Source organism: Caretta caretta, chromosome 6, assembly GCF_965140235.1.
Source record: "Caretta caretta isolate rCarCar2 chromosome 6, rCarCar1.hap1, whole genome shotgun sequence".
NCBI lineage: Eukaryota > Metazoa > Chordata > Testudines > Cheloniidae > Caretta > Caretta caretta.
Window position 1 is genome coordinate 122,366,562 of NC_134211.1, and position 24,625 is coordinate 122,391,186.

Sequence of the window (24,625 nt, forward strand, 5' to 3'; positions counted from 1 at the left end):
TGAGGTTTATCTTTTAAAAGGTGAATTTATATAGAAACAGAATGAGTTACTGGAGAACTGGAGCAGAAGTTTCTTTGATATTAAAGAGTAACATTTGTTCATTCCCATATACAACTACTTTTAATCATAATGTTGATGACTGAGAGTAGAATTAACCCAACTGTGACACTGCCCATTTCAAATAGTTATGCTAATATAAACCCAGAGAAACACTCAAGTAGTAAATTTGGCCTTAAATAACTTCATGAAATAACAACATTAGCAATGCCTAGAAAAAGAAGCACACTCAGACTTATTTCTCCCTTTGAGCTCATTTCATTTTGTCCTCTTCGGACAGATACAGAATTTGAGATCTGATGTCTACAAAGCTTGGTCTACAATGGGGGGGAGGGGACAGTGTCAATCTAAGTTACGCAACTTCAGCTACATACTTAGATCTACTCACCATGGTGTCTTCACTATGGAGAGTCAACAGCTGACGCCCCCCTGTCGACTCCGCCTGCGCCTCTCGCTCCGGTGGAGTACCGGAGTTGACAGAAGAGCGCTCAGCGGTCAATTTATCGCGTCTAGACAAAACGCGATAATCCATCCCCACTGGATCGATCGCTGCCCATCGATCCTGCGGGTAATGTAGACAAGCCCCAAGTGAGTCAGCCGAGGAGGAATAACACCCCAGCTTGCTCTTGAATTGTGGGTGGGAAACACTCATCCTTCTCCTTAGACCTCTTCAGGTCTCTGAGATAATAGATAGAGGTGGACTGTTCCCCTCACCCCACTTCTTGAACTCAAGAGAGGAGAAGAGGAACGATTAGAGATCAAGAACCAAGGCTCATCAGCCCCTTCAGCAAAGGTGAACCCATCATGTTAGATGACTTATGCTGGCAAGAGAAGAGGAATAGGTGGATAAGACCCCAAAGAATATGCTGCAAGGGAAAGAACGCTCAGAGGAAAGGTTCACTCTAGCACATCTTTAGATCAGTTTCTTAAAGTATATCCGTGTGTGGTTGTGGGGTCCCCGTGTTCTCTAAATACCTTGTAATAGCTAATCTTTGCTCCACTGCTGTTTCAGCAGATCCAAGGTCCTCACTTTAAGAATCACATTTAACAATTTTGAGAGATTTATGACAAAATGTTGATTACACTAAGCTAATTCTGAGTTTCTAGGCTACATTTATGAAAATACTATCAACTGTTATGAGCACAGACCAATAAAATTGGAATGGCCCCTTCAATAGTATTTCCCCCGCTCATAACAATGGAAGATCAGATATGTAAATGCCTTACCATTTAGGGTTTCTGAGATGTAGAACAGATAGAGTTAGATAATTAAGGACTCTGCCGCTTATCCAATAAATCCATATCCACCCAGCTGTCTCTGCAAGTGTGCTTCTCTTACTCTGGAAATCTGAGCAGCTCGCTGTATACCAGACCAGCTTGAACTGTATGTAATCCCCTTTCTTTCCCACTCCCTCTCCACATGTTCATCAACTTTATTGTCAGCAGAATTGAGCTGAAAGACAGACTAGGAAAAAGACACCAGAGAAAACAAAAACCAGCAAGGGAAGAATGACCGAGTCAGTCCCCAACTATATGCAGTTATTTATGCTGTTTATTGGACAAAACATTGAACCTATATTTTCTGAACACAGTTATGCCAAAAAATTAGGGATAATACAGCTGACGATCCCTACTGCAAGACTACACACTGCCATAGGATAACACTGACTCAAGTCATTTTTGAATTCTCTTAAAAATACATGTTTATGAAGACCAAATTTGAAAAGAATTAAAGGAGGCAGTCAACTTGTAATCTAAAAGATTAAAGAAGAATCAGTTTAAGTTTAAAAATATTTTCAGATCCTACACTGGCCCCACCAAGTCACCCTACCACTTTTTATTATTTCCCTCCACCCCAATGTTAGTTTTGTGGATGTTTTTTCTCCTTCATTGCTGGAAGTCTATATACGCAGGGAAACTGTTACCATTTTAGAGTAGCAGCTGTGTTAGTCTGTATCCGCAAAAAAAAAGGAGTACTTGTGGCACCTTGGAGACTAAAATTTATTTGAGCATAAGCTTTCGTGAGCTACAGCTCACTTCATCGGATGCATCCGATGAAGTGAGCTGTAGCTCACGAAAGCTTATACTCAAATAAATTTGTTAGTCTCCAAGGTGCCACAAGTACTCCTTTTCTTGTTACCATTTTGATTGTAAACTGACTATTCAAAGTGCTGTCAACTGCACAAAAACTAAAAAAAAAATTCAGTTATAAGTATTAGGCATTACTTTTACCATTAGAAAATGAAAAGTACAGGAGTGAAATTTTGAAGTTCACCTCTAAGGGATACAATTAACTTTGCTGATATAATATGGTGTACTTTTTTAGAGCAAAATATACATCTTTCGTTCCCTGAGCTTTTTAGGTTTGCCTAACAATTGCATTGCCACGGCTTACCTGCTCAAGACTTCAATCTTCTGGATGCTAATTTGTCACTTTTGCTCTTGTGAAACCAAAGAACAAAACTTTGCTGAATCTTTTGCACAATTAAGATAAAATATCAATTCTGGAACCATTTCATCTGGACCTACCATACTATAATATTTCAAGAGCAATGAAGATGCACAATTGCCCATACAAAGGGGAATATAAAAATATTTACTTCAAGAGGCAGTAATTAAGAGATACTCTTGCATAGGATTCTCATGGAAAATATTTTATACAAAAGACTGCAATTCTATGAGAAATCAAATTTCTTAACACTAATGCTCAGTCTAGAAAATGCAAAAAGGGTGCTGCTTTATGCAGAGAGCTACAGCAATAGGATCTTCTCCAATGGAAGCATAGTCATGTGACCTGGCTGTTCCAAACCATATATATGAAAACACACAATGCAAGGTCACCAAGCCTGTATATCGCTACAGCTAGAGGAGACAAGAACAGAACTCCATCATATGCATTTCTTAGAGACCATCCATGGCCATAGGATGGGAGGAATATGAGAGATTACCTTCAGTAAGAATCAGTGTCTATTACACCCACTGATTAAAGATAAATGCTCGTTTGTAGAATACACTAAAGCCATGAAACCTTTGTAGTTTCTTGTAGTTCATCTCTTTTCAATTGCAAATGTGGGATCTGTGACAATGCAATGAAGCATTCTGTTCAAGCAATGTGTGACACCCAATTTCTCTTCTCCCACAAAAAAGAAACAAAAAATCTAAGGGTAATATGATGCTAGTTTTATTCAGTGTTTTCCGTCAACCACCAACTAAGACATTCACCACAATTCACGCAGCAGCCAGCAATGTTAGTGGATGGTGATGTGTGTATTAAGGCAAGGCCTTTGTTCTACCTGGGACAGCTGGCTGGCCGGCCATTCCCTGTGCTGGAGTGGTGTGTAGAGGATCCATCCATATATATATATATCTCTCTCTCTCTCACTGAGACACACACACACACACCTTGCTATAGGAGAAAGGCTATTCATCTGACCATTAGACACCAAGTACCTATTTAAATACAACTATAATTGTTTGATCCAGCATTTGGACAACTAAGTACTGATATAGTTTAGGAAAAAAATAAAGATATGTAACTTTTGCCATTACTGATAATTCAAAACATAGCAGATAAGCAAAATCCCTCTAAAAATGAAAGTACAATAAATACACGCATAGAGAGGACAAGAGAACATTAGTTTGCCCAAGGCAATAGATTTTGAACCTGCATGCTTTTAATTAATGACTGTATGCAGCGTAGTTGTAGCCCAGTTGGTCCCACGATATTAGAAAGACAAGGTGGGTGCAGTAGTATCTTTTATTGAATCAACTTCTGTTGGTAAGAGAAACCAGCTTCTGAGTCACACAGAGCTCTTCTGTGGCTCGAAAGCTGGACTCCCTCACCAACAGAAGTTGGTCCAATAAAAGATATTACCCCACCCACCTTGTCTCTTTAGTTAATGATTGACTTTCAAAACAAAACAAATGTATGCAATACGCTGCTACACTAAAAAAGGGGGTTCCAAAATCTTGTAATATTTTAAATTATGCTTCTAACTTAAAAAAACACAACATTTAGATTAGAAGCATTAACATCCACTTATGTAAGTCTGACTATACAGAGTACCCAGCATAGCTGTGATTCCACTTTGCCCAAATGGGAAATGGAATGGCTGAGTGCTTTGGGATGTAAGATTAAGAAACATCTGAGTCCTAACCTGATGGGTAAAGGAGGAAGGACGACAGATGGAAAGTGTGGAGAAGGGCAAGAAGTGGATAGGACTGATGTGAAGTTAGGTCATAACACAACTAGACAATACATTTAACTCAAAGTTCAGTCCAGGTTACTTAAATTAAGTACTCACCTATTCACCAGCAAGCAAGATGCTTTCCCTGACAAACAGTATTTAAGCAGTCAACTTTGACCATTTAAAACTTTCAGTGAAGAGTGTTATTTTTCTAATCCTTATGGTTGCACTTATCTTCTAAATGCAAACAGCTATAGTCCATCTTTGTGATTCTGCACACAAACAGCTCTAGCACTTCTACTCCTGGCCCATAGCTTTTCCAAGCAACAGACCAGCAAAGTCAGACTCTGGACACTTTCACTCTGATGTTATTTGGGAAAACAGAGCAGGAGAAGAGGCAGAGACCTGGAACTACTTTGTGGAGGTAGCTGATATAGTGGCTACTAGGGCACTGGACAGTATATCAGCAAAACTGAATTCTAATCCTGACTGGGCCACTGATCCACATAACCTTTGGAAAGCCACTTCAATTCTCTGTATCTGCAAAAAGAAAAGGAGTACTTGTGGCACCTTAGAGACTAACCAATTTATTTGAGCATAAGCTTTTGTGAGCTACAGCTCACTTCATCGGATGCATGCTGTGGAAACTGCAGAAGACATATACACAGAGACCATGAAACAATACCTCCTCCCACACCACTCTCCTGCTGGTAATAGCTTATCTAAAGTGATCACTCTCCTTACAATGTGTATGAAAATCAAGGTGGGCCATTTCCAGCACAAATCCAGGTTCTCACCCCCCCCCCCCCCCAAAACACACACACACACACAAACTCACTCTCCTGCTGGTAATAGCTCATCCAAACTGACCACTCTCGTTTCCCTTTCCACTCTTTGTAGTCTCTATGTAGACTGCAATCTCTTACTACCCGTGTTGGTATCTAGTACAGGGTTCCAATCACAGTTTGGACCTTTGCGCTCTACTGATACACAAAATTTACAAGGGAGGCAGAGTAGATGGATTTAAATAGAAGTTATACACAATTATTTAAGAAATTGTATAATTTTACATATATTTATTCAGATTCTTAATTTTTTTACCTTAGGAAGTGGTGATTCATTTGTTTGAGATTTTTTTTTTTTTTTTTTTTTTTTTTTTACTCATGATTGTATTAAGCTGCATTTGTATGGAAATTGGAATTCAATTAAAAATGCACAAAAAATGGCATTTTAAAATTGTTATTAGTTAAATAGTTAAGTGTGTAGGATATGAGTATGAAAACAGGTTCTGTATTTAAAAACCACCAATATATTAATCAAGAAAGTAGCATCCCTAAGGAGATCCTGACAGACCAAGGAACCCCTTTCATGTCAAAATTAAAGAAAGACTTATGTACCCTACTCTGCATCCAGGCCATACGGACCTCAGTCTACCATCCATAAACAGATGGACTGGCCGAGCGGTTTAACTGTACCCTTAAAAGTATGATCTGGAAGGTGGTAGCTCAGGACGGAAAAGACTGGGATACCCTTCTACCATATCTAATGTTTGCTATATGGGAAGTCCCCCAGGTGTCCACTGGTTTCTCTCCCTTTGAACTACTATATGGACGCCACCCACACGGAATATTAGATATTGCCAAGGAAGATTGGGAAGAACAATCCAACTCAGGAAAGAGAGTGTCATTGAGCATGTGACAGATGAGAGAGCGAATAACTCGAGTAACCCCTGTAGTAAGAGAACATTTGGAAAAAAGCACAAGAAGCCCAGTGGACATATTACAACCGTCAGGTGAAAGTACGGAGATTGCAGCCAGGGGAACAGGTGATGGTGCTAGTGCCGACAGCAGAAAGTTGGCATGGACCATATGAGATAGTGGAAGCCATTGGGGAGGTGGACTATAAGGTCAGACAACCAGACCGCCGAAGGCCAGAGCAAATCTACCACATCAACTTACTGAAGCCCTGGCGTGACCGAGAGACGTGCCTGGTCATTCAGGGTGCTCCACCCCAGAGAGACGACCCACAGGAGCAGGTGAAGATATCTCCTGAGTTAACTCCAAAACAACGAACAGAGGTCATTGATCTGATCCAACAGAACCAGGACATGTTCTGTACTCAGCTGGGCCGTACAACACTGGTCCAACATCATACTGTCACCAGGCCCGGAGTAAGGGTGACAATAAGACCGTACCGGATACCAGAAGCTAAAAAGGGAAGAAATTAGGACAGAAGTGAAGAAGATGCTGGAACTCGAGGTTATTGAAGAATCCCAAAGCCAGTGGTCCAGCTCTATCGTCCTAGTTCCCAAGCCTGATGGCACCCTGAGGTTTTGCAACGACTTCCGGAAGTTGAATGAAGTATCCCAATTCGATGCCTCTCTGATACCACACATTGACGAACTAGTTGATCATTAGGCAAAGGATTTAGGCAAATTCCCCTGGCCAAGAATGCCAAGGAAAACACTGCCTTCTCTACACCCGATGGCCTGTTCCAATACACTGTCCTCCCTTTCAGACTCCATGGGGCTCCTGCAACATTCTAAGGACTTATGGACAAATTGCTGTGACCCCATGCCAAGTATGCTGCCACCTATCTAGATGACAGTCATCCATAGTCCTGACTGGGAAACGCACCTAGGAAAAATAGAAGCGGTGCAAGACGCCCTGCGAAAGCTGACCTCACTGCCAACCCTCTCAAGTGCATGATAGGACTAGCTGACGCCAGATACCTTGGGTATGTAGTAGGGAGAGGTTTGGTGAATAAAGTGAAGGCAATACAAGGTTGGCCTCGACTAGTCCACAAAAAGCAGGTCAGAGCATTTCTAGGGATAGTAGGATACTATCAGAGATTCATCCCTCATTTCGCCACAAGAGCTGGGCCATTGATGGATTTGATAAAGGCTCGGGGCCCCAAGATAGTAAAGTGGTCTGATGCGGCAGAAGGAGCATCTGCAGATTTAAGGACAGCCCTTTGCTGCCATCCAGTACTCATAACCCCAGACTTCAAGAAGGAATTCATCCTACAAACAGATGCCTCGGAGGTAGGGCTAGGAGCCGTCCTTTCACAGATGGCAGGGGAGGAGGAACACCCGATCTTGTACCTCAGCAGGAAACTCCTCCCCAGAGAACAAAAGTACGCCGTCGTTGAAAAGGAATGTCTGGAGGTAAAATGGGCTATGGAGACTCTCCGCTACTACCTACTGGGGCGGCGGTTTACCCTCGTGACAGACCACACCCACTCCAGTAGATGCACAGACACAAGGAGAAGAATGCAAGAGTGACTAGGTGGTTGCTATCCCTGCAGCCCTTCCATTTCCTGGTACAGCATACGACCGGAAGCCAACACGGCAACGCTGATGGCCTATCTCGTCCCAAGTAGCCCAACCCCATGGTGTTGAGCAAGGGGGCGGATGGGGGGGGAGGAGGGGAATATGTGATACAGCATGGCTAGAGGGCAGCAGGAGCATGTTAGAAGGGGGCCTTATTTCCTGTAGAGGGAAGAAAGTTTTCTATAAATTAAAGCACCTGAAGCCCATTAAAGCACTTGAAGCCAGTCACATGATAAAAACCCCCTGCTTCAATCAGACAAAGGGAGGAGCTGAAGCAGAGTGGATTGGTGTTGGAGCAGAGAGCAGTTTGGAGGGAAGCAGAGGAGAGTTTGGAGAAGTGCTGCGGTGGGCTAAGACGACCAAGACCCTAGGTAAAGGGACACCTGGTTTGTGCAGAGGGAGGGCAGGAAGCCCCACAAGCTGAAGGGCAGGAGAGGGAAGTAGCCCAGGGGAAGGAACCGCTAGTTCTAGTGGTTTACCACTATCCCTAGGGACCCTGGGCTGGGACCCAGAGTAGAGGGTGGGCCCGGGTCCCTCCCTCTCCACTCCCCTCCTCTAGACACTAGTGGGGCAGTTGATACCCCCCGTTCAGGGGCAAAAAATGGTGCCCTGAACCCCCACCCAAGAAGAGAAAGTGCAAGACCCATCATAATAGTGCCAGCAATTTGCCACACCAGATGATGTCAAAAGGACCTTGAAGCATTAAGACCATACAGCCTAACTTCCCCAAGGAAGCCGGAGGTGAGGAAGAGGGAAAAGGAGATTATATTGTTTTCTTTGGGTGGAAGTCTGACACCACTTTGATCAAGAACAAAATGGAGACACAGCACAACCTTATCTTTACAAAGCAAAGTACAGGGCGGATTTGCCCCATGCTTGCCACTCTCTTCGCAAAGATTACTCGTCAAAGCTAGTTTGAGAGAATGAAGAACAGTAGAAGTTCTCAATCTGAGAGGCTCATTAAAGCCTAGTTAGATCATCAAAGGGGAACAGACTGATTAAATATTAAAAATATACATAGCCCCTTCAAGTAGCAATTCATACCTGGGGGATAACGAAAGCAGAATCCTCAGGAAGACAGTAGGTCCAAAATGGCAGCCAAATTTGAATAGGGACCAAATCTTTTTATTCTAAGAAATAAAAACATGACCTGTTTATGATTCGATGCTACACCCTGACTTATTCCTGAACCTCCATACTTTTAGAAGGATTAACAGAAGAGCCATATTCAAACGGCAGAACTGAAGTCTACCTACATTGTTCACCCCCAACATCTGCTCTCTCATATAGCCAGAATAGAAAAGTCAGATTCTTAATCAACACACACTCCTCCCAATACATACTCTTCAAATGGTTCTACAACCCCCAAGCAGGTTATATGAATCTTAAAGTAGAGACCTCCAGAGGCAATTTCACTGAGACCTCCACAAGCCTTTTCCAGACCTAAAACATGATTATATTTCAAGAAAAATAAATCAGAAAGGCAATATAAATTTCTACAAAAAAAAAAGATGTGTTGGCTTAAGTAACAGCTTCATTTTAAGTGCCCCACCACAAGAGATAGCAAAATGGTAGAACTCGCTAATTGCCTCTTTTGTATTAATTGGCTAGGGTGTGGAGAGGGGTCCAGGGTGGAGAAATAAGCTACTCCTGCAGTTATAATGATTCAAACTGAACTTTTACCATACTTAGTATCCAGATGGATCGCTGGAGCAAATTAAAGGAGGAAACCAAAGATAAAGGACAATTTCAGTTTTACACTATTCAAGCAAAACATGTTATGCCACACAGTATACTTATGTCCAACAGCTGTGACCAGGGAGACAGTTGCTCCTTCCTTTATTTGCAGGTTCTACCACCATATTTTAGTAAGGTTCCGTGAAAAAAGGGCCGCAAGAACAGAACACTGCATAAAAACTCATAGGCAAGAGGGGAAATGATGAACAGAAAGGGCATTAAATCTAGTATGACACTGAAGTGGTGCAGCAACAAACATTTAATGGGGGGGGAGACTGCGTTTAAAAAAAATCTACATAAAACATGCTTATAATCATTTAGACGGGTTTTGTTTAGCACAGTGTGTTAGGAGTTATGACATGCGTAGAGGGAAACAGAAAGGGATGTCAGACAACGATCACTTTATTAATACATAGAACTGAAAATCTTATGGAAAGGAAGACATGAGAAAGGCAAAACAAGGACACTGGACCTCAGAAACTTGGATTTCAACAACTCAGAAAAATAGTAGGCAAGGTCTCATGGAAAGACCAACTAGGAAGAAAAGGAGTTGAAGGGGGCTGGCAGTTCCTAAAAGATGTAATACTAGAGGCTCAACACCAAGCTACGCCGATGCAGAGGAAAGAAAAGAAGAACCACAGGAGGCCAATTTAGAAGGAGGGGCATGTAGCCAGAGAGTATACATGGGAATAGCACAAGTCTGTAGGGACAAAAATCACAAAAGCCAAGGCAAAGAATGACTTAATATGTCAGACAAACAAAAAAGATCAAAGACAGTGCGGGTCCACTGCTCGATGGAGAAGATGAGCTAATAATGGAAGACAATAGGAAAGCAGAGCTGCTCAGTGCCTACTTTGCTTGTTTTCTCACAAAAACCATGTGACCTGACAACTAGCAAAGTTACCATAGACAATAAAGGGGAGGGTGTACAAACAGGATAAGTAAAGAACATGTTAGAGATCTTCTGACTAATTTGAATATATTCAAATCAGTGGAGCCAGATACTATTCACCCGAGGGTACTGCAGGAATTACCTGAAAAAAATCTCGATGCAAGAATATTTGGCAAGAATATTTACAAACTCATGAATGACAGAAGGGCTAATGTAGTGACATCTTTAAAAAGGGGGGGGAAGGAGGGGCCATGAAAATACAGACCAGTCAGCCTGACTTCAATTCCTGGAAAGCTACTAGAGCAATGTATAAAACATTCAATTTGTGAATACCTGGAGGATGAAGGGGTACTCACTAGCAGCCAGCTTGGATTTACCATGAACAAATCATGCCAAACGAGCTTAATTTGCTTCTTGGACAGGATAACTGATTTGGTGGATGGGGGAATGCAACGGACCTAATATACCTGGACCTCAGCAAGGCTTTTGACACAGTCCCACATGACATCCTGATAAGCCAGCTGGAGACATGCAGGCTTGACAGAAGTACCATTAAGTGGATACATAATTGGTAAACAATGGCAAACAAAGAGTAACTATGAATGGAATGATGTCAGATTGGAGGGAGGACTCAAGTGGGGTTCCATAGGGATCTGTTCTGGGTCAGGTGTGGTTTAATATCTTTATTAATAACCTGGATATAGGTATAGAGAACACACTGATCAAGTATGCAGATGAGACAAAGATGGGGGGGGTTGCCAATACTTTTGGGGCTAGAGCTAAAATTTGGAGGGATCTTGATATATTGGAGAACTAGGCTATAGACAACAAAATGAAATTCAACAAAGACAAATGAAAGGTGCTCCACTTCAGGAAGAAAACCCAAATGCACAAATACAGAATGGGGGGGGGGGGGGGGACTGGATTGGCAACAGCACTGCTGAGAAGGCTCTGGGAGTTGCGGTGGATCACAACCTCAAGAGGAGTCAGCAAATGTGAGGCTGTTGCAAAAAAAAAAAAAAAAAGACAAATGTAATTTCAGGTTGCATTAACAAAGGCATAGCATGCAAGTCATGGAAGGTAAGAGTACTGCTCTACTCGGCACTGGTTAAGCCTCAGCTGGAGTACTGTGTCCAATTTTGGTCACCAACGTATAGAAAGGATGTAGAGAAACTAGAAAATATCCAGAGGGGAGAGTCAAGGATGATCAAAGGGATGGAATGCAAGACATATGAGCAAAGGCTTAAGGACCTGGGTATGTTTCATTTGGAAAAGAGATTAAGGGGGAGGATATGATAGCGGTCTATGAAAGGCTGCCATAAAAAAAAAAAATGGAAAAAAGTTGTTCTCTTTTGCCATAGAAGACAAGAGGCAATGGGTTCAATCTATACTACAGCATAGCAGATTTAGATTAAATCTCAAAAAAACCTTTCTAACTGTAAGAACAGTAGATCAATGGAACAGACTGCCTCAGGAGGTTTTGGAAGCTTCTTCACTGGAGGTTTTCAAAAGGAGGCTGAATAACCATGTGTCTTGGATGGTTTAGACACAACAAATCCAGCATGTTGGCAGGGGTGTAGACTAAATGATCCTTGTGGTCCCTTCTAACCCTATGATTGAGCTCAGGCTTTCCAATGGATGAATGGCTATTACCACCAATACATTATGTTTAATGTCTAAGAGTTAACACAACACAGGATTATATGCAAGTATCCTCCAAATGATTATTAGTTGGTAACAACTACATTAATTTTTTTTTTTTTTTTTTTTTTACTACTAACTGAACCCAAATTGAGTTTCATAAAATACAGTTCTGCGCATATAGTATTCCATCACTGGGTGCCATGTTCACTGGCTCAGCTACTTTCATATCAGACATGCTCAGTTTACAAGTAACTGAGACTGCCTTTTTTTTTTTTTTTTTTTTGCGCACAACTGCCAACCCTGCAAACTCTGCTTGAAACTTGGAAGCTAGACTATGTTCTTTCTGGCCTGGGGCTGAATAAAGATTCTGCAAATGGAATTTGGCTAACACTACAATCCAGCTTCCTTCTCCCTGCCTGTGTTCACTCTGCAATGCCAATAGTAGTAGTGAAAGCTTATTTTTGCCAGGACTCCCTGAATACATACAGGGACCAGATTGTAAAAATAACACTCTGTTAAAGCAAACCAATCACTTCCGACCATGATGGCTTTAAATAATTTCTAGTACAGTAAGGCCATGTGTAATTGTCCTCCTGCCCTAAAAGAAGTTTTATATTCTAAATAGCAATACACTGACAGAGACCCATTACACAATTTTAATTCTATGGAGGAGAGTTCTGATGCATATAAGTTACTCAGGCTTTGCCCTCCTACTTTATGGAGTCAGAAACCTGATTACATTACACCCCTGAAATGGTTTACAGCCTGTGTTTTCTTATGGAGGAGTGGTGTTTGACCTTTTGTGATTTTCCTGGTATGTGCCTTGAGATCCTTGCATGGAAAGACATTTAAAACATTACACTGGGTCGTATGTGCAGCCAGTTCACAAAACTGGTAGAAGAGTAGATACATGCTTGAGTGCCTAAGCAGCTGGAGGTTTGATTATGCAACTGTAGAGGGAGATAAGGCAGGGCTGGGTCAGCAGTCTAATTGCAGAATTTTGTGCTAGCATATTAGAGGTGATGCCGGAAGCAGAATCAGAAGTCCCTTTTTCTCCCATAACCAATAAGGGATGAAAATGCTGCAAAGATAGCATATTCAGCCCCTGAGAGTAAGGGAAAGGACTGTATCACATCTTTCAAGTGCTTCTAAGAAAGGGGTGTTTAGCCCTCCTTAGATCACAGGAGCATTAACTACTATGTAGGCCAAGTGAGGAAGATTTCAGAATTTCAGTGGCAATTAGGGCTGGCTGACATCAATGGGAGTTGTATGTCTTAGTTCCCCTAAAAAAGTGAATCAGGCCAAGGGCATAGAACTTAAGTTGTCCAACAAGACTGTGAAAACAGACTGTAGATTTGCCTGTGAGAAGAGGACATTGCATCCACAGCCAGTATCAGAGGATGCTGAAGATCAAAAACCTGTAACTTTTTTTCCTTAAATTTTTAGTTCTCTAAATGCAAGGTCACAGTTCCAAAATAACTGGCTTGTTAGTGATGGTTAAGAGCCCCTTTCAAGATTCACATTTACTGTTCTCATTAACCCAGACAGGATTAAGGATAAAATCTGTACATTCTTCTTAAAAGCAGGATGAAAAAAACAAAGCAAAGACTAACCTGGGAATATTCCCAGAAACTGAAAACCAACTGCCTTATACTACCCACACACACAGACACGTTAAGAGAAAGGAGGACAGAAGCTAGAGACAGAGCTCTCACTTCATAGTGACCAGAGAAACCATTCTACCTTCCTATTCAGAACAGCAAGTTTCAGATGTGAGAACTAGCAGGGGAATGAAGACTAATTGCCACAAGGATTCCCAAATCCTGTCTGAAAGATTCCCTCACATTCAGTCTTCTCAAGAAGAGTAGGAGCGCACCTTTTTTTATAGTACCCTGAAAGTTGCAGCTACTTTCTGTTGGAGGTAGAACAAACTGGAAAGGAGGACAATGTGGTTTGAGGCACAACAGTACCTCATTGGCCAATCTGCCCATGAGGTTTAAACATAAAAATATCCATCTACTCCAAAGTGAAGGATTCGTGGTATAAGACATGCAAAGAGGAAAGAGTTTTTCAGTTGCTAACATCCTTTTCAATAATACAATCTCATCTATGAAAGGAGAATTCCCATTGAGACAGGAGATTAATTACTGTATATCTATGATTTCAATGAGTCAATGCTTAAGTTAGTGAGTCAAAATAAAGTCAAGCTGCTCTATGTGACAGAATGCAGCTGTGCTTAAATGAAAGTTTCAGCCCATTAACCTCTGTGCCCAAACTAAACAGAACATATAGTAAAGAATCTGCACATTTGGTCTCTAGTTTATTTATAATATATAACAAGAGATTTCAACCTTTATTAATGCACTTCAGTTTGTTTAGTTTCTTACAGTAACTAATGGTCTTCACAGTCAGTACCTCTGTCATCTGTGGTGACATTTATATGCCCTAAAGGGAAGCAATTCATCTGTTAAATCTACCTGCCCATTAGCCAGCACTGAAAGTATGCCCAGTTGAAAGAATAACTTATTTCATGACAGAATGTACCAACTTACTAGATTTTGAAATAAACTGGAGTATAAGCCTATCAGACTGGAAGTTAAATTTCAAGCCTTCTAAACACACATCACTGCCATTTTAATATGAACAACAGTCTTGTAAAATTGTCATGAAGTTTATCAACTAAGGGACAGGGTTCTACTTGATTCTTTGTTTCATAGGGGGTGGGGGAAAGAGGATGGATATGATGGCAAAAAATTTTCTGCCTTTAGCAACTAGAATTTTGCAAGAGTGGTTTAAATACAACAGTGATTAAACAGTTGAAATCACAGCACTGAGGTACCAGACCACACTATTTCTTGGCCTTCTTCCCTCTAACACATATTGTACATCAGTCACTACTTAACTTCTCACTTGCCTGTTCATTTGCCTCTCCCACATTATCTTTGAGGAGGCGGTGCACCATATTTCAGCTTCATACTTGTCTCATGGTAATATGAGGACACCGAAGCAGCCAGTTGTACAGATAGATGACTGCTACAGCTGAGGTATAACTGTTGTATAGAATGCTGCACATAACAGAAGACCATTCCTACTGCAATGCCAAGTACTTATAGGAGCACATGTTGCCCTCAGGCCATGCATTAGCCATCAGCAGTGTAATGTATCAGAACCTTTCCCATGCCAAATGAATACATGTGACCAGTTCACTCTTCATAAAGCATATTAATCATTATCTAAAGTCAGTCAAGACATGTGATGTGCCCAAGTGCCACAACAGTCAGGACTGTGAAAACGGAAGTCAGCAATAAACCACTTCTATCAGTACAAATAAAAAGCAGGATTTCCTCACTGCTTTCCCCCAGGAAAAAAAAAAACGTAGCCATTGCTACCAAGAAACAGTCACATTTACAAAAGTTTCAGAGTAGCAGCCGTGTTAGTCTGTATCCGCAAAAAGAAAAGGAGGACTTGTGGCACCTTAGAGACTAACCAATTTATCTGAGCATAAGCTTTCGTGAGCAACATAAATTGGTTCTCTAAGGTGCCACAAGTACTCCTTTTCTATTTACAAAAGTGTGACATGATTAGTTCATGCCTAACCAAGAGCCAACTTACCTCAAACAGCCATTTTATTGACATAAATCCCTCAGTGTGCTGAGGTACTTCAACATCCATTTTGACCGTGAAATGTATTTCAAAAAAGTTGACATTGAGTCTGCACTGGGCACTTTTAAAAAATTTCTTTTAGCTGAATGATGAATATCTCCCATCATAGTCTAACAATTGTGGATCATTTAGTAAAAGTTGCAAGTGTGCTTCCATGACAAATAGCAGAGCCCCAGATTCCCCCACCCCATCCAGATTATCAAGAAACAACCAAAAACATGGCCTGGGTCAACAGACTTGGGTTAGCTGGGCTCACACTAGTGACCTAATATAGCTGTGTAGCCAGTCCTTTGAAGTTACAGCTAAGGCTCAAGCTTGGGCTCTGAAGCCAGGAGGAGGGCTTCAGAGCCCAAGCCTTAACTTCAAAGTGCTGTCTACATAGTTTTCGTATGCATTAGCTGACGTGTTAACTAACAAAGTGTTAAAACCCTAATGTAGACAAAGTAAACTATAGGTTTAACTCATTAGCTGGTAAAGGTAAATCCTAAGGGTTGTTAGGTCTATCAGCTAATGTTTAAACCTCCAACTTGCCTTGTCTACACCAGGAAAAAAAATTAGTTTAAAACCTGTTAAAATCCTAGCAGAGACATAGCTATAGAGAATGTGTCATTTTGTCAAGACATATTTAAATAAGTCTTTTTAGAATATCTTAAGACATCACAGCCAAAAACTGGTCCTTAACTGCCATTAAGGCTCCAGGGGAAGGGTGTTTATTCTGAAGAGGTCAGCACAGATGAGAGATTGATTTGCTTGCCTCTCACCCATCTGACAAATATCAGTCATTGTATACTAGTCTACTATTTGGGGAGGTTTGCTACTAATTAAGGGCACAATGCTTTTGATCTAGTTTTGTTTGAGGGTTGAAGGAGGGAGCAAGTGTTTGACCACATGTACATACCATAAGACCACTCTGATCCCCACATGAAGGCTTTCCGAATCCCTGTTGCAGCCTACTTCTAACAGGCCACTGTAGGGATGACCATGTCAACAAACTTGAGCTTTCTCTACAACACAAGAGAGATTTGCCTCCCTTCTCCCAACCAATCAAGATTTCCTACAAGACAAGGCCTCCAAGAGAAGCCTCTGCCTCTCTCCACTAGGCCTACCACATGGCAGTCTCCAGACAAGAAATGGGAAGCCGGGCCTTTCCAGAGTAATGAACTCTGCACAAGCCTGCCAGTGGGAAGATATCAAAATGCACCTTCCCCACCATCTTAGCTAAGTATCACTTCCATAACACTCCCTATGCTCATAGGAATTGGGAGCAAAGGATCACTGGGACGTCAAAAGTTTTGTGCTTTGCTTCAAGACTTAATGGACGCTAGGATTCCGACAGTATGCCTGTTCTCATCACTTTTCAGTGGAGCCCAGTAGATTCCTACAGTATCCATACATTTATGAAGTCCAGTTGAATGCAGAAGGCTGTGCATCACTGATCTTACCGACAAAAAGATAAGCACTTTGGCTCTTTACCTAGAGTGCAGTAAATAGGAAGGCCAGGAACCCAGAAAATAAGTTTGTCAGACTTGTTTTCTTCTGAGTGAATGCAGATTATGTCTTCCTTTTTCTTTCCAAATACAGAATTTATTCTGCTTCCCTATGTGTGATGGGCTTGCCCTGGATGGGGAGGAGGCGCAGAATTAGAGTTTACTTTTGGAGTGCATCCAACTTCATTTTCTAGCAAGTATTAAACATGCAAGGTGTTTGACATTTTGCTGGAAGTTAAAATCCACATATATTCTTGTAACAAGTAAATCAGTCTGAAGTGATTGATGTTATTTTATGTCACTAGCTGGGATTTTATACTGATGTGGCAATGCAATTAATAAGGTCAGCTGTTAGGCACAGACCAAGGTTCTAAGAGAGCCAAAAAACAAGGTATACAGCAAAATTCTGTCCTATTCCTATGACACCTACAAGAACCAAGTTAAAACTATATTTTGTTTATATTAAGTTTAAAAAAATAAACTTTTGCTCTATCATGCTGCATGCTAGCTTTTGCTAAGTAACCATGTAGTCTTATTGCTGCAACCGTCATCCTTCCTTTAGCCACTTCCTATGTTTTACAACACACTTTGATACATCATGTCTAGAGTTCTATTTAGGTATCATGCCCACCACTATGGTATCTGAGTGTAATTCCACTGAAAGCTTTTGAGAGGACAAGGACCATGTCTTCTTAACCTGTGTAGTTTATGGAACATGCCTCCACATAATAAACTATTTCCATGAAGTGCCCACCCACAAAGATCTCAATGACCCTACTGCTAGTAACAAAGAAAAGAAAAGCAGCTTCTGCAGAACTGACTCCTTCCAGCTGTGACTTTTGAACAAACCAACTATGTACACTCTTCTCTTCACCAATACAGTAAGCAATAAGTAAAACACGTTGAACCCATTGACCACCATGACATTTGCCAGAGAACGGTTCTTATGTGGAAACCTAGGGTGATCTATTAAATGAGACCTGATAGCAGAACCTGAGCTGCTCAAATATTAAGTTTCAGGAAAGGCATCTATGCCATATATTCTGTTCTACAGAGGTAAAAAGTGTATAGAAAAAGAGTCAAGCGATGAAGCAAAAAAGCATCACACAACACACAATGAGGATGAAGTTTTAACTAATAACAAGGTCCCACGCAGTCCGTGGTCACAACATTTGCTGCAGAATCCACCGCTTGCCACAGAAATATGCTCAAAACCATTTTTTATTAAGTACCCAGCCCTCCTGGTTGTAAAGAAGAGTTTGGAGGCTGTGTAGTCTAGTGGATAGCATGTTGACTGAAACTCAGGAGACCTGGGTTCTATTCCTGAAAATGACATAAGAACATAAGGCCAGCCATACTTGGTCAAACCAATGGTCCATCTAACCTAGTATCCTGTCTTCCGACAGTAGCCAATGCCAGGTGCTTTGGAGGGAATGAACAGAATAGGCAATCGAGTGATCCATACCTTGTCATCCATTCCTAGCTTCTGGAAATCAGAGACTAGGGGCACCTAGAGCAGCGTTTCTCAATCTTTCCAAACTACGGTACCCCATTCAGAAGTCGGATTTGTCTTGTATTCTCCAAGTTTCACCTTACTTAAAAATACTTGCTTACAAAATCAGACATAAACACACAAAAGTGTCACAGCACACTATTACTGAAAAATTGCTTTCTTTCTCATTTTTGCCATATAATTATAAAATAAATCGACTGGAATATTGTACTTACATTCCATTGCGATAGTTATCTGAAGCCCAAGCCCTGCCACCCAGGGCTGAAACATGTAACTTAGCTTCGCGAGGCCCCCTGTGGCATGGGGCCCTGGACAATTGCCCTGCTTCCTACCCCCTAGCACTGCCCTGCACTTGCGGCCCCTCTAAACCCATTCCACAATCCCCAGGTTGATAAACACTGATCTAAATGAGTTGAGTAGTCCCCGGAAGATCTCTGTGTAGCCTCAGGTACATGGTTGAGAACCACTGACCTACAGATAGGGATGTAAAAGGTTAACCGGTAAGCATTAGGCTTACCGGTTAACCCACCTTAACTGTTAACCCCCATGCCACCCAGAATGGCCCCAGCCGGCCCTGCACCACCCGGAGAGACCCCAGCCATTGGAGCAGCACCACCCCAGCCGCACCGCCGGGGGACCGGCCCTTTAATCAGTTTACCATTTAAATGAAATATTTTTAATAATTTAAACCATAAACTTTTTAAACAATCTTTACATCCCTACCTAGAGCATGGGGCTGCAGACCTGACTATCCTGGCTAATAGCCATTCATGGACCTATTCTCCATGAACTTACCTAGCTCTTTTTTGAACCCTGCTATAGTTTTGGCCTTCACAAAAGCCCCTGGTAACGAGTTCCATAGGTTGACTGTGCATTGTGTGAAGAAGTACTTCCTTTTGTTTGTTTTAAACCTCCTGCCTATTCCTGGTTTTACCAGTCACCTACGGGGTAACCTTGAACAAGTCACGTCTTCTCTCTGCCTCAGTTTCCACAACTGTAAAATGGGGATAATGATACTTAGCTTCTCTATAAAGTGCTTTGAGAACTACTGATGGAAAGCACTATTAAGACACGAAAGAAGTGTAGGCCAATGCCTGAAACAGCTGTAACGAATTTTTTATAAATAAATAAATAAAATAAATAGTTAACTTAGGTCTATGAACAAAAAACACTGGCCCTACTTACAGGATGGGGGGCTCTATCCTGAAAAACGTGACTCTGAAAAAAAGATATGGGGATCATGGTGAATAACCAGTTGAACATGAGCTCCCAGTGCGATGCTGTGGACAAAGGGGCTAATGTGAACCTTGGATATATAAACAGGAGAATATCAAGTAGGAGATGGAAGATTATATTACTTATATCTGGCACTGGCATCCACAATTCAACAGGATGTTAATAAATTGGAGAGGATTCAGAGAAGAGCGATGAGAACGATTAAAGGATTACAAAACATGCCTTATAGTGATAGACTCCAGGATCTCAATCTATTTAGTTTACCAAAGAGAAGGTTAAGGGGTGACTTGATCCAAGTGACTTAGAATCATAGAATATCAGGGTTGGAAGGGACCTCAGGAGATCATCTAGTCCAAACCTCTGCTCAAAGCAGGACCGATCCCCAATTTTTGGCCCAGATCCCTAAATGGCTCCCTCAAGGACTGAACTCACAACCCTGGGTTTAGCAGGCCAACACTCAAACCACTCAGCTATCCCTCCCCCCCAAAGGCTTACCCCGTGATCACATTAACAGGCTGACAAGGAAACACAGCTATCGCTAGGTACAGTCTCCGATAACGTTCAACTTTTGGCATTACGTATAGTTTTCCCAGTGGAATATTTGTCTTTGATTGTTAGTTTTAATTCATACGTAGAACACAACCTAGTTCATAACACTATTAAATGTAAGGTGAGCAGAGGTGGGGGTAGAGGAAATTTATTTTCTTAATATAAGGATTATATGCAATGGTTTGCAGAGCAAGTTAGCTTCACTACACAATATCAGTTTATGGTCACCTAATTTAAACCAGTCTTAGAGCACTCATGAATAAAGAAAGTTACCCAGCCTGCGGAACTCATTGCCAGGTGATGCGGTAAAGGCCAAAAATATAACTGAGTTCAAAAAAGTATTAGATAAGTTAATGGAAGATAGGTCCATCAATGGCTACTAGCCAAGATGGTCAGGGACGTGCAACTCCACGTTCTGGATGTCCCTAAACCTCTGAAACCGCAACAGGATAACAACTGATGGATCACATGAAATTGCTCTGTTTTTTTTTCATTCCCTCTGAAGCATCTGGCACTGACCACTGTCAGATACAGGATACTGGGCTAGATGGCCCATAGGTCTGACCCAATATGCATAACATCAATTTTTTCTATTTAAGCTGTTTAAATAGCATTGTAACCATTAAAACCAAAAGAATATTTAAGATTCTACCTGTTAAAGAGGTCATTTTATTACTCTTAATTAAGCAATTGCCACAAGGAGAGTTACACTTCTGATACTTCACTTTTTTGTCATTTGGAGGTGTTAAACCTAATCCTCCAAAAATGAGATTATCTCATTCAAAACCTTGTTACCTGGAATTCTTCCATTTCATACAAAGGGAATAGGAAAATTCAAAGGTTATTCTGCCTACTTTTTCAGAATGCTGAACAGATGTTCAAACTGTTCTGAGAGTTCCCAGCAGTGATTCAGCACTGAGATTGGAAAAAAAGAAAATACAGCTTTATGCTATTTATGGCACTACTTATAGTGATCAAGTGTTCTCAGTTTGAGGTGGGGTGAGATGGGTATGCAGCATATTATATATTCATAATTTAGTGCCTTAAACTCTGACAAAATGGAAGATGTACACAATGGAGTAATTTTGTTTCCTAGCTTTGTCCCATCCCCACACCATTAGTCTACTAAATAACGTTGATGTGTTTTAACATGGTTTGAAGTAGTCAACAAAGGCAAATCTAAACATGCCAAGACACAGCTAAGGCACTACCAAATTAGAAGAGTTACACACCTGAGTAAACTCTGTTGTGTGGACAGGCCCTTGTTACATTAGAATCAATGTAGTGCATAGATGTTAGCATCTTGTAAAAAGGGCATAAGAATGTTCAGTTTGTATAGAAACACCTCAGAACATTTGGAAAGCAGAAAACAGGATGTGTCCTAACCTATTCAAACCAATTTTATGTTTACTGAAAATCTCATTACTATAAGTTTCATATTAAATATAAATGCATGGCACTAAAGGAGGAGACATTTGCTTATATCAATCAATAAGATCATCACATTCTATTATTTAAAAAGCAGAACAGAATCTACCGAATTAAGTTCAGAGCCAAATGTTTTACACTTATGCACTCCCCAAATACTGCTAAATATAGCAAAGCAGCAGAAAGGGGAATGTGTTCCCAGCTGAACACAAAAGCATCTGTAGCACATCATCAATGTATACAATATAATTTAATTAAAGATTTAACAGGGCACTATGGTTCTACAGTGAGAGACACAAACTGTTTCACAGCTAAAGTTATCCTCCATTCTCACCACACCACCACCACCAGTACACCTTTTCCTGCTCTTAACAACTAGACAAGGAGTTTTCCAACTGAAACTGCTGCAATAAACAGCTTTTCTACAATTTACACTTTTCAAAGATTTGTAATTGCATTTACAGCAGTAAGAAAAGGAGGACTTGTGGCACCTTAGAGACTAACCAGTTTATTTGAGCATAAGCTTTCTTGAGCTACAGCTCACTTCTGAACTCCACTCCATAGTAACTATGTCTTGCTATATTATTCTTGTCGCCACACACACATTTCGTGTCACTTTAAAAACCACCCCATAGGACATAGACACTTACAAGAGCAAGATTAAAAGGCTTTTCCTTTCTGTTGGATTTTAAAATCCAATTAATTGCTTTTCATAAGAGATAGTTAGTCTAAAAATGATTAAGGCTTTCTACTTCATTCTAGTAAGCATTTAACATATTTGTAGTGGGGGAGGCAAATTATTAATACAGTAATTGTTCAGGAACTCTGCCTCATGGTCAGTTTTAAAACTTTATGTATTTATTTGCTAAAAATGTTCCCCCTTTGCTGAACATGCATTTAATTTTTATAACTGTAAACTTATGCATCTTACAGGGTTCTCTGGGGCACTCAGTGAATAAGGCTTACATGCCTTATGTTCATCAGTAGCTTCTATGATGTTCAACAGAAAAGCTTCAAGCTCTAACAGCAGGGCAGGAACATTAATACCAAGGCGATTACTTTAAGATCCATATCAAGCTGAAAAAATACACATTTCCACTACGAATTTGAATGTAAGTAAATGCCTCTTCCTCCTCCCCTAATTTCATCATCTCCCCTGCAATCTGGAAGAGAGGGACAACGTCTATCATATGAACAAAGGTGCCACTAGAAAATCTAAGCAACTGAAGGGAAGCTTTTAATTGTTGAAGTGTAATGATTGCATGCAATCTCCACCTACAAACTGCAGATTGCACAGAGAAAGGTAAGCAAGATCTCTTCGCACACTCCATAATCAGTGTTTAGGAACTTTGGTGTGGGGGTGGGGACGTGTATATCTTTGCACTCGTCATGCTGCATGCTTAGGAACTTTGCGTGTTTGCTGAGGGAGAGCTAGCTTTGCTCGGGTGCCATCTACAGCAGCTCCAGTGCCATGGGGACACAAACATGCTGCTACCTTCCCAGCAGTGCAGGCCCCACAGCTCAGCACACCGTGGCCAGCTCCCCTGAGAAACAGGGTCCACGGCACCAGCTCAGTCATGATCCCTAACCATCCATAGCAGGCCCTTGCCTGAGCCAAGCTGGAAGTGTAAATCCGTCCCACAAATCCGCATTAGGCTAATGGGAGACAGACCGACAGACTGAGAGGCTGCCAGCTCCCGGGGAACTGCATGCGCTTTAGTTACGCGGGGGCACGGATCACTCACACACACACACACTCACTCCAATGGAAGTTGTGCCTCGGATCTGGAGCAGGAAGAGGCAATGCACCAGCCCAGCAGCAACACCAGGGCAACACCAGAGCCAGCCCTGCCCTGCCCGTAGAGATCATCCCCCAGGCGAGCCGGGAAGCGTTCCCCTCACCCGCACATCCAGCTCCCCCCCCCCCCCCCCCAGCCCCAGCCCCAGCCCCTCCACGAGCAGCCCAGAGCTGGGGCACGGGGTGGGGGAAGCTTCCTGCCCCCTAGAGTTTCACCTTCACAGCCCAACAGGAGACAAAGATCCCTGCGCCATCCCCCGGAGGGCGGGGGGCGAAGGGGGAATCCCCCCCCCCCGGCGTCTCCCCCTCAGCCCCTCCCCCCTCAGCATCGCGATCCCCCTCAGCGTCCTCACGGGGACCTGATCCTCATTCCCCCCCCCACTCACAGATTCCCTCCCTGAGACGTTTGACCCCCCCCCGCCTCGACTCTCTCTTCCCCCCCCCCCCGCCGCGCGCGCGTTCAGGAACCCGCTCCCCCCCCCCCCCCGCGGTTCCCCCCTCAGCTCGCCCACCGAGCTGCCCCTCAGGATCCCGCCCCCGCCCTTCTCCCCTCAGGATCCCACTCACTGCCCCGCCCCCTCGGATGCCCCCCCCGGCCGCCCCCTCGGGGGCCGACCCCCCCTCACTCACCCCAGCACCACCAGCTCCCCGTACTTGACGGGCTCCTTGTTGGGGGCGCAGTGCTCCTCCTGGCTGGGGGAAAACATGGGGCCGCCGCCGCTGCTGCCGCCGCCGCTACAATCCCATCGGGAGGTGAAGGGGGGAGACCGTAGCCGGCTCCGCGCTGCGCCCCGCACTGAGCCCGCGAGCGCCCGACAACAGCCACTAATGCCGACGGGGAGGGGGGAGGTACCAACTCGCATCAGGCGGCGGGGGGGGGGGAGGTGCAGCGTTGTGGCTGGCCCAGCTCCCCGTCGCCTCCCCCCCCCCAACCCACGCGCTGCCCGCGGGCGGGGGGAGGGAGTCACCCTTTAGCCGCCCGTCTCGGCTTTCCCTCCCCCCCTCCGGGGACCGCAGTGGTACAGCCCGCTCTGTTATGTAAACATAGAGTAAGCAGACGGGGCAGCTCTTAAAGGGGCCGCTGGCTTTAGCCGACGCTCCCC

General features: G+C 42.7%; 1 protein-coding gene across 1 annotated transcript in view; it reads right to left on the reverse strand.

Annotated features, from left to right (window-relative positions):
* Positions 1–24,360, reverse strand: part of PELI2 (pellino E3 ubiquitin protein ligase family member 2) — a 130,442-nt gene extending 106,082 nt beyond the window's left edge. Inside the window, exon 1 of the mRNA XM_048852361.2 lies at positions 24,153–24,360. Coding sequence (XP_048708318.1) covers positions 24,153–24,229 — 77 coding nt within the window. The 5' untranslated portion in view covers positions 24,230–24,360. The remainder of the gene's footprint in view (positions 1–24,152) is intronic.
* Between the last annotated feature and the right edge of the window lie 265 nt (positions 24,361–24,625).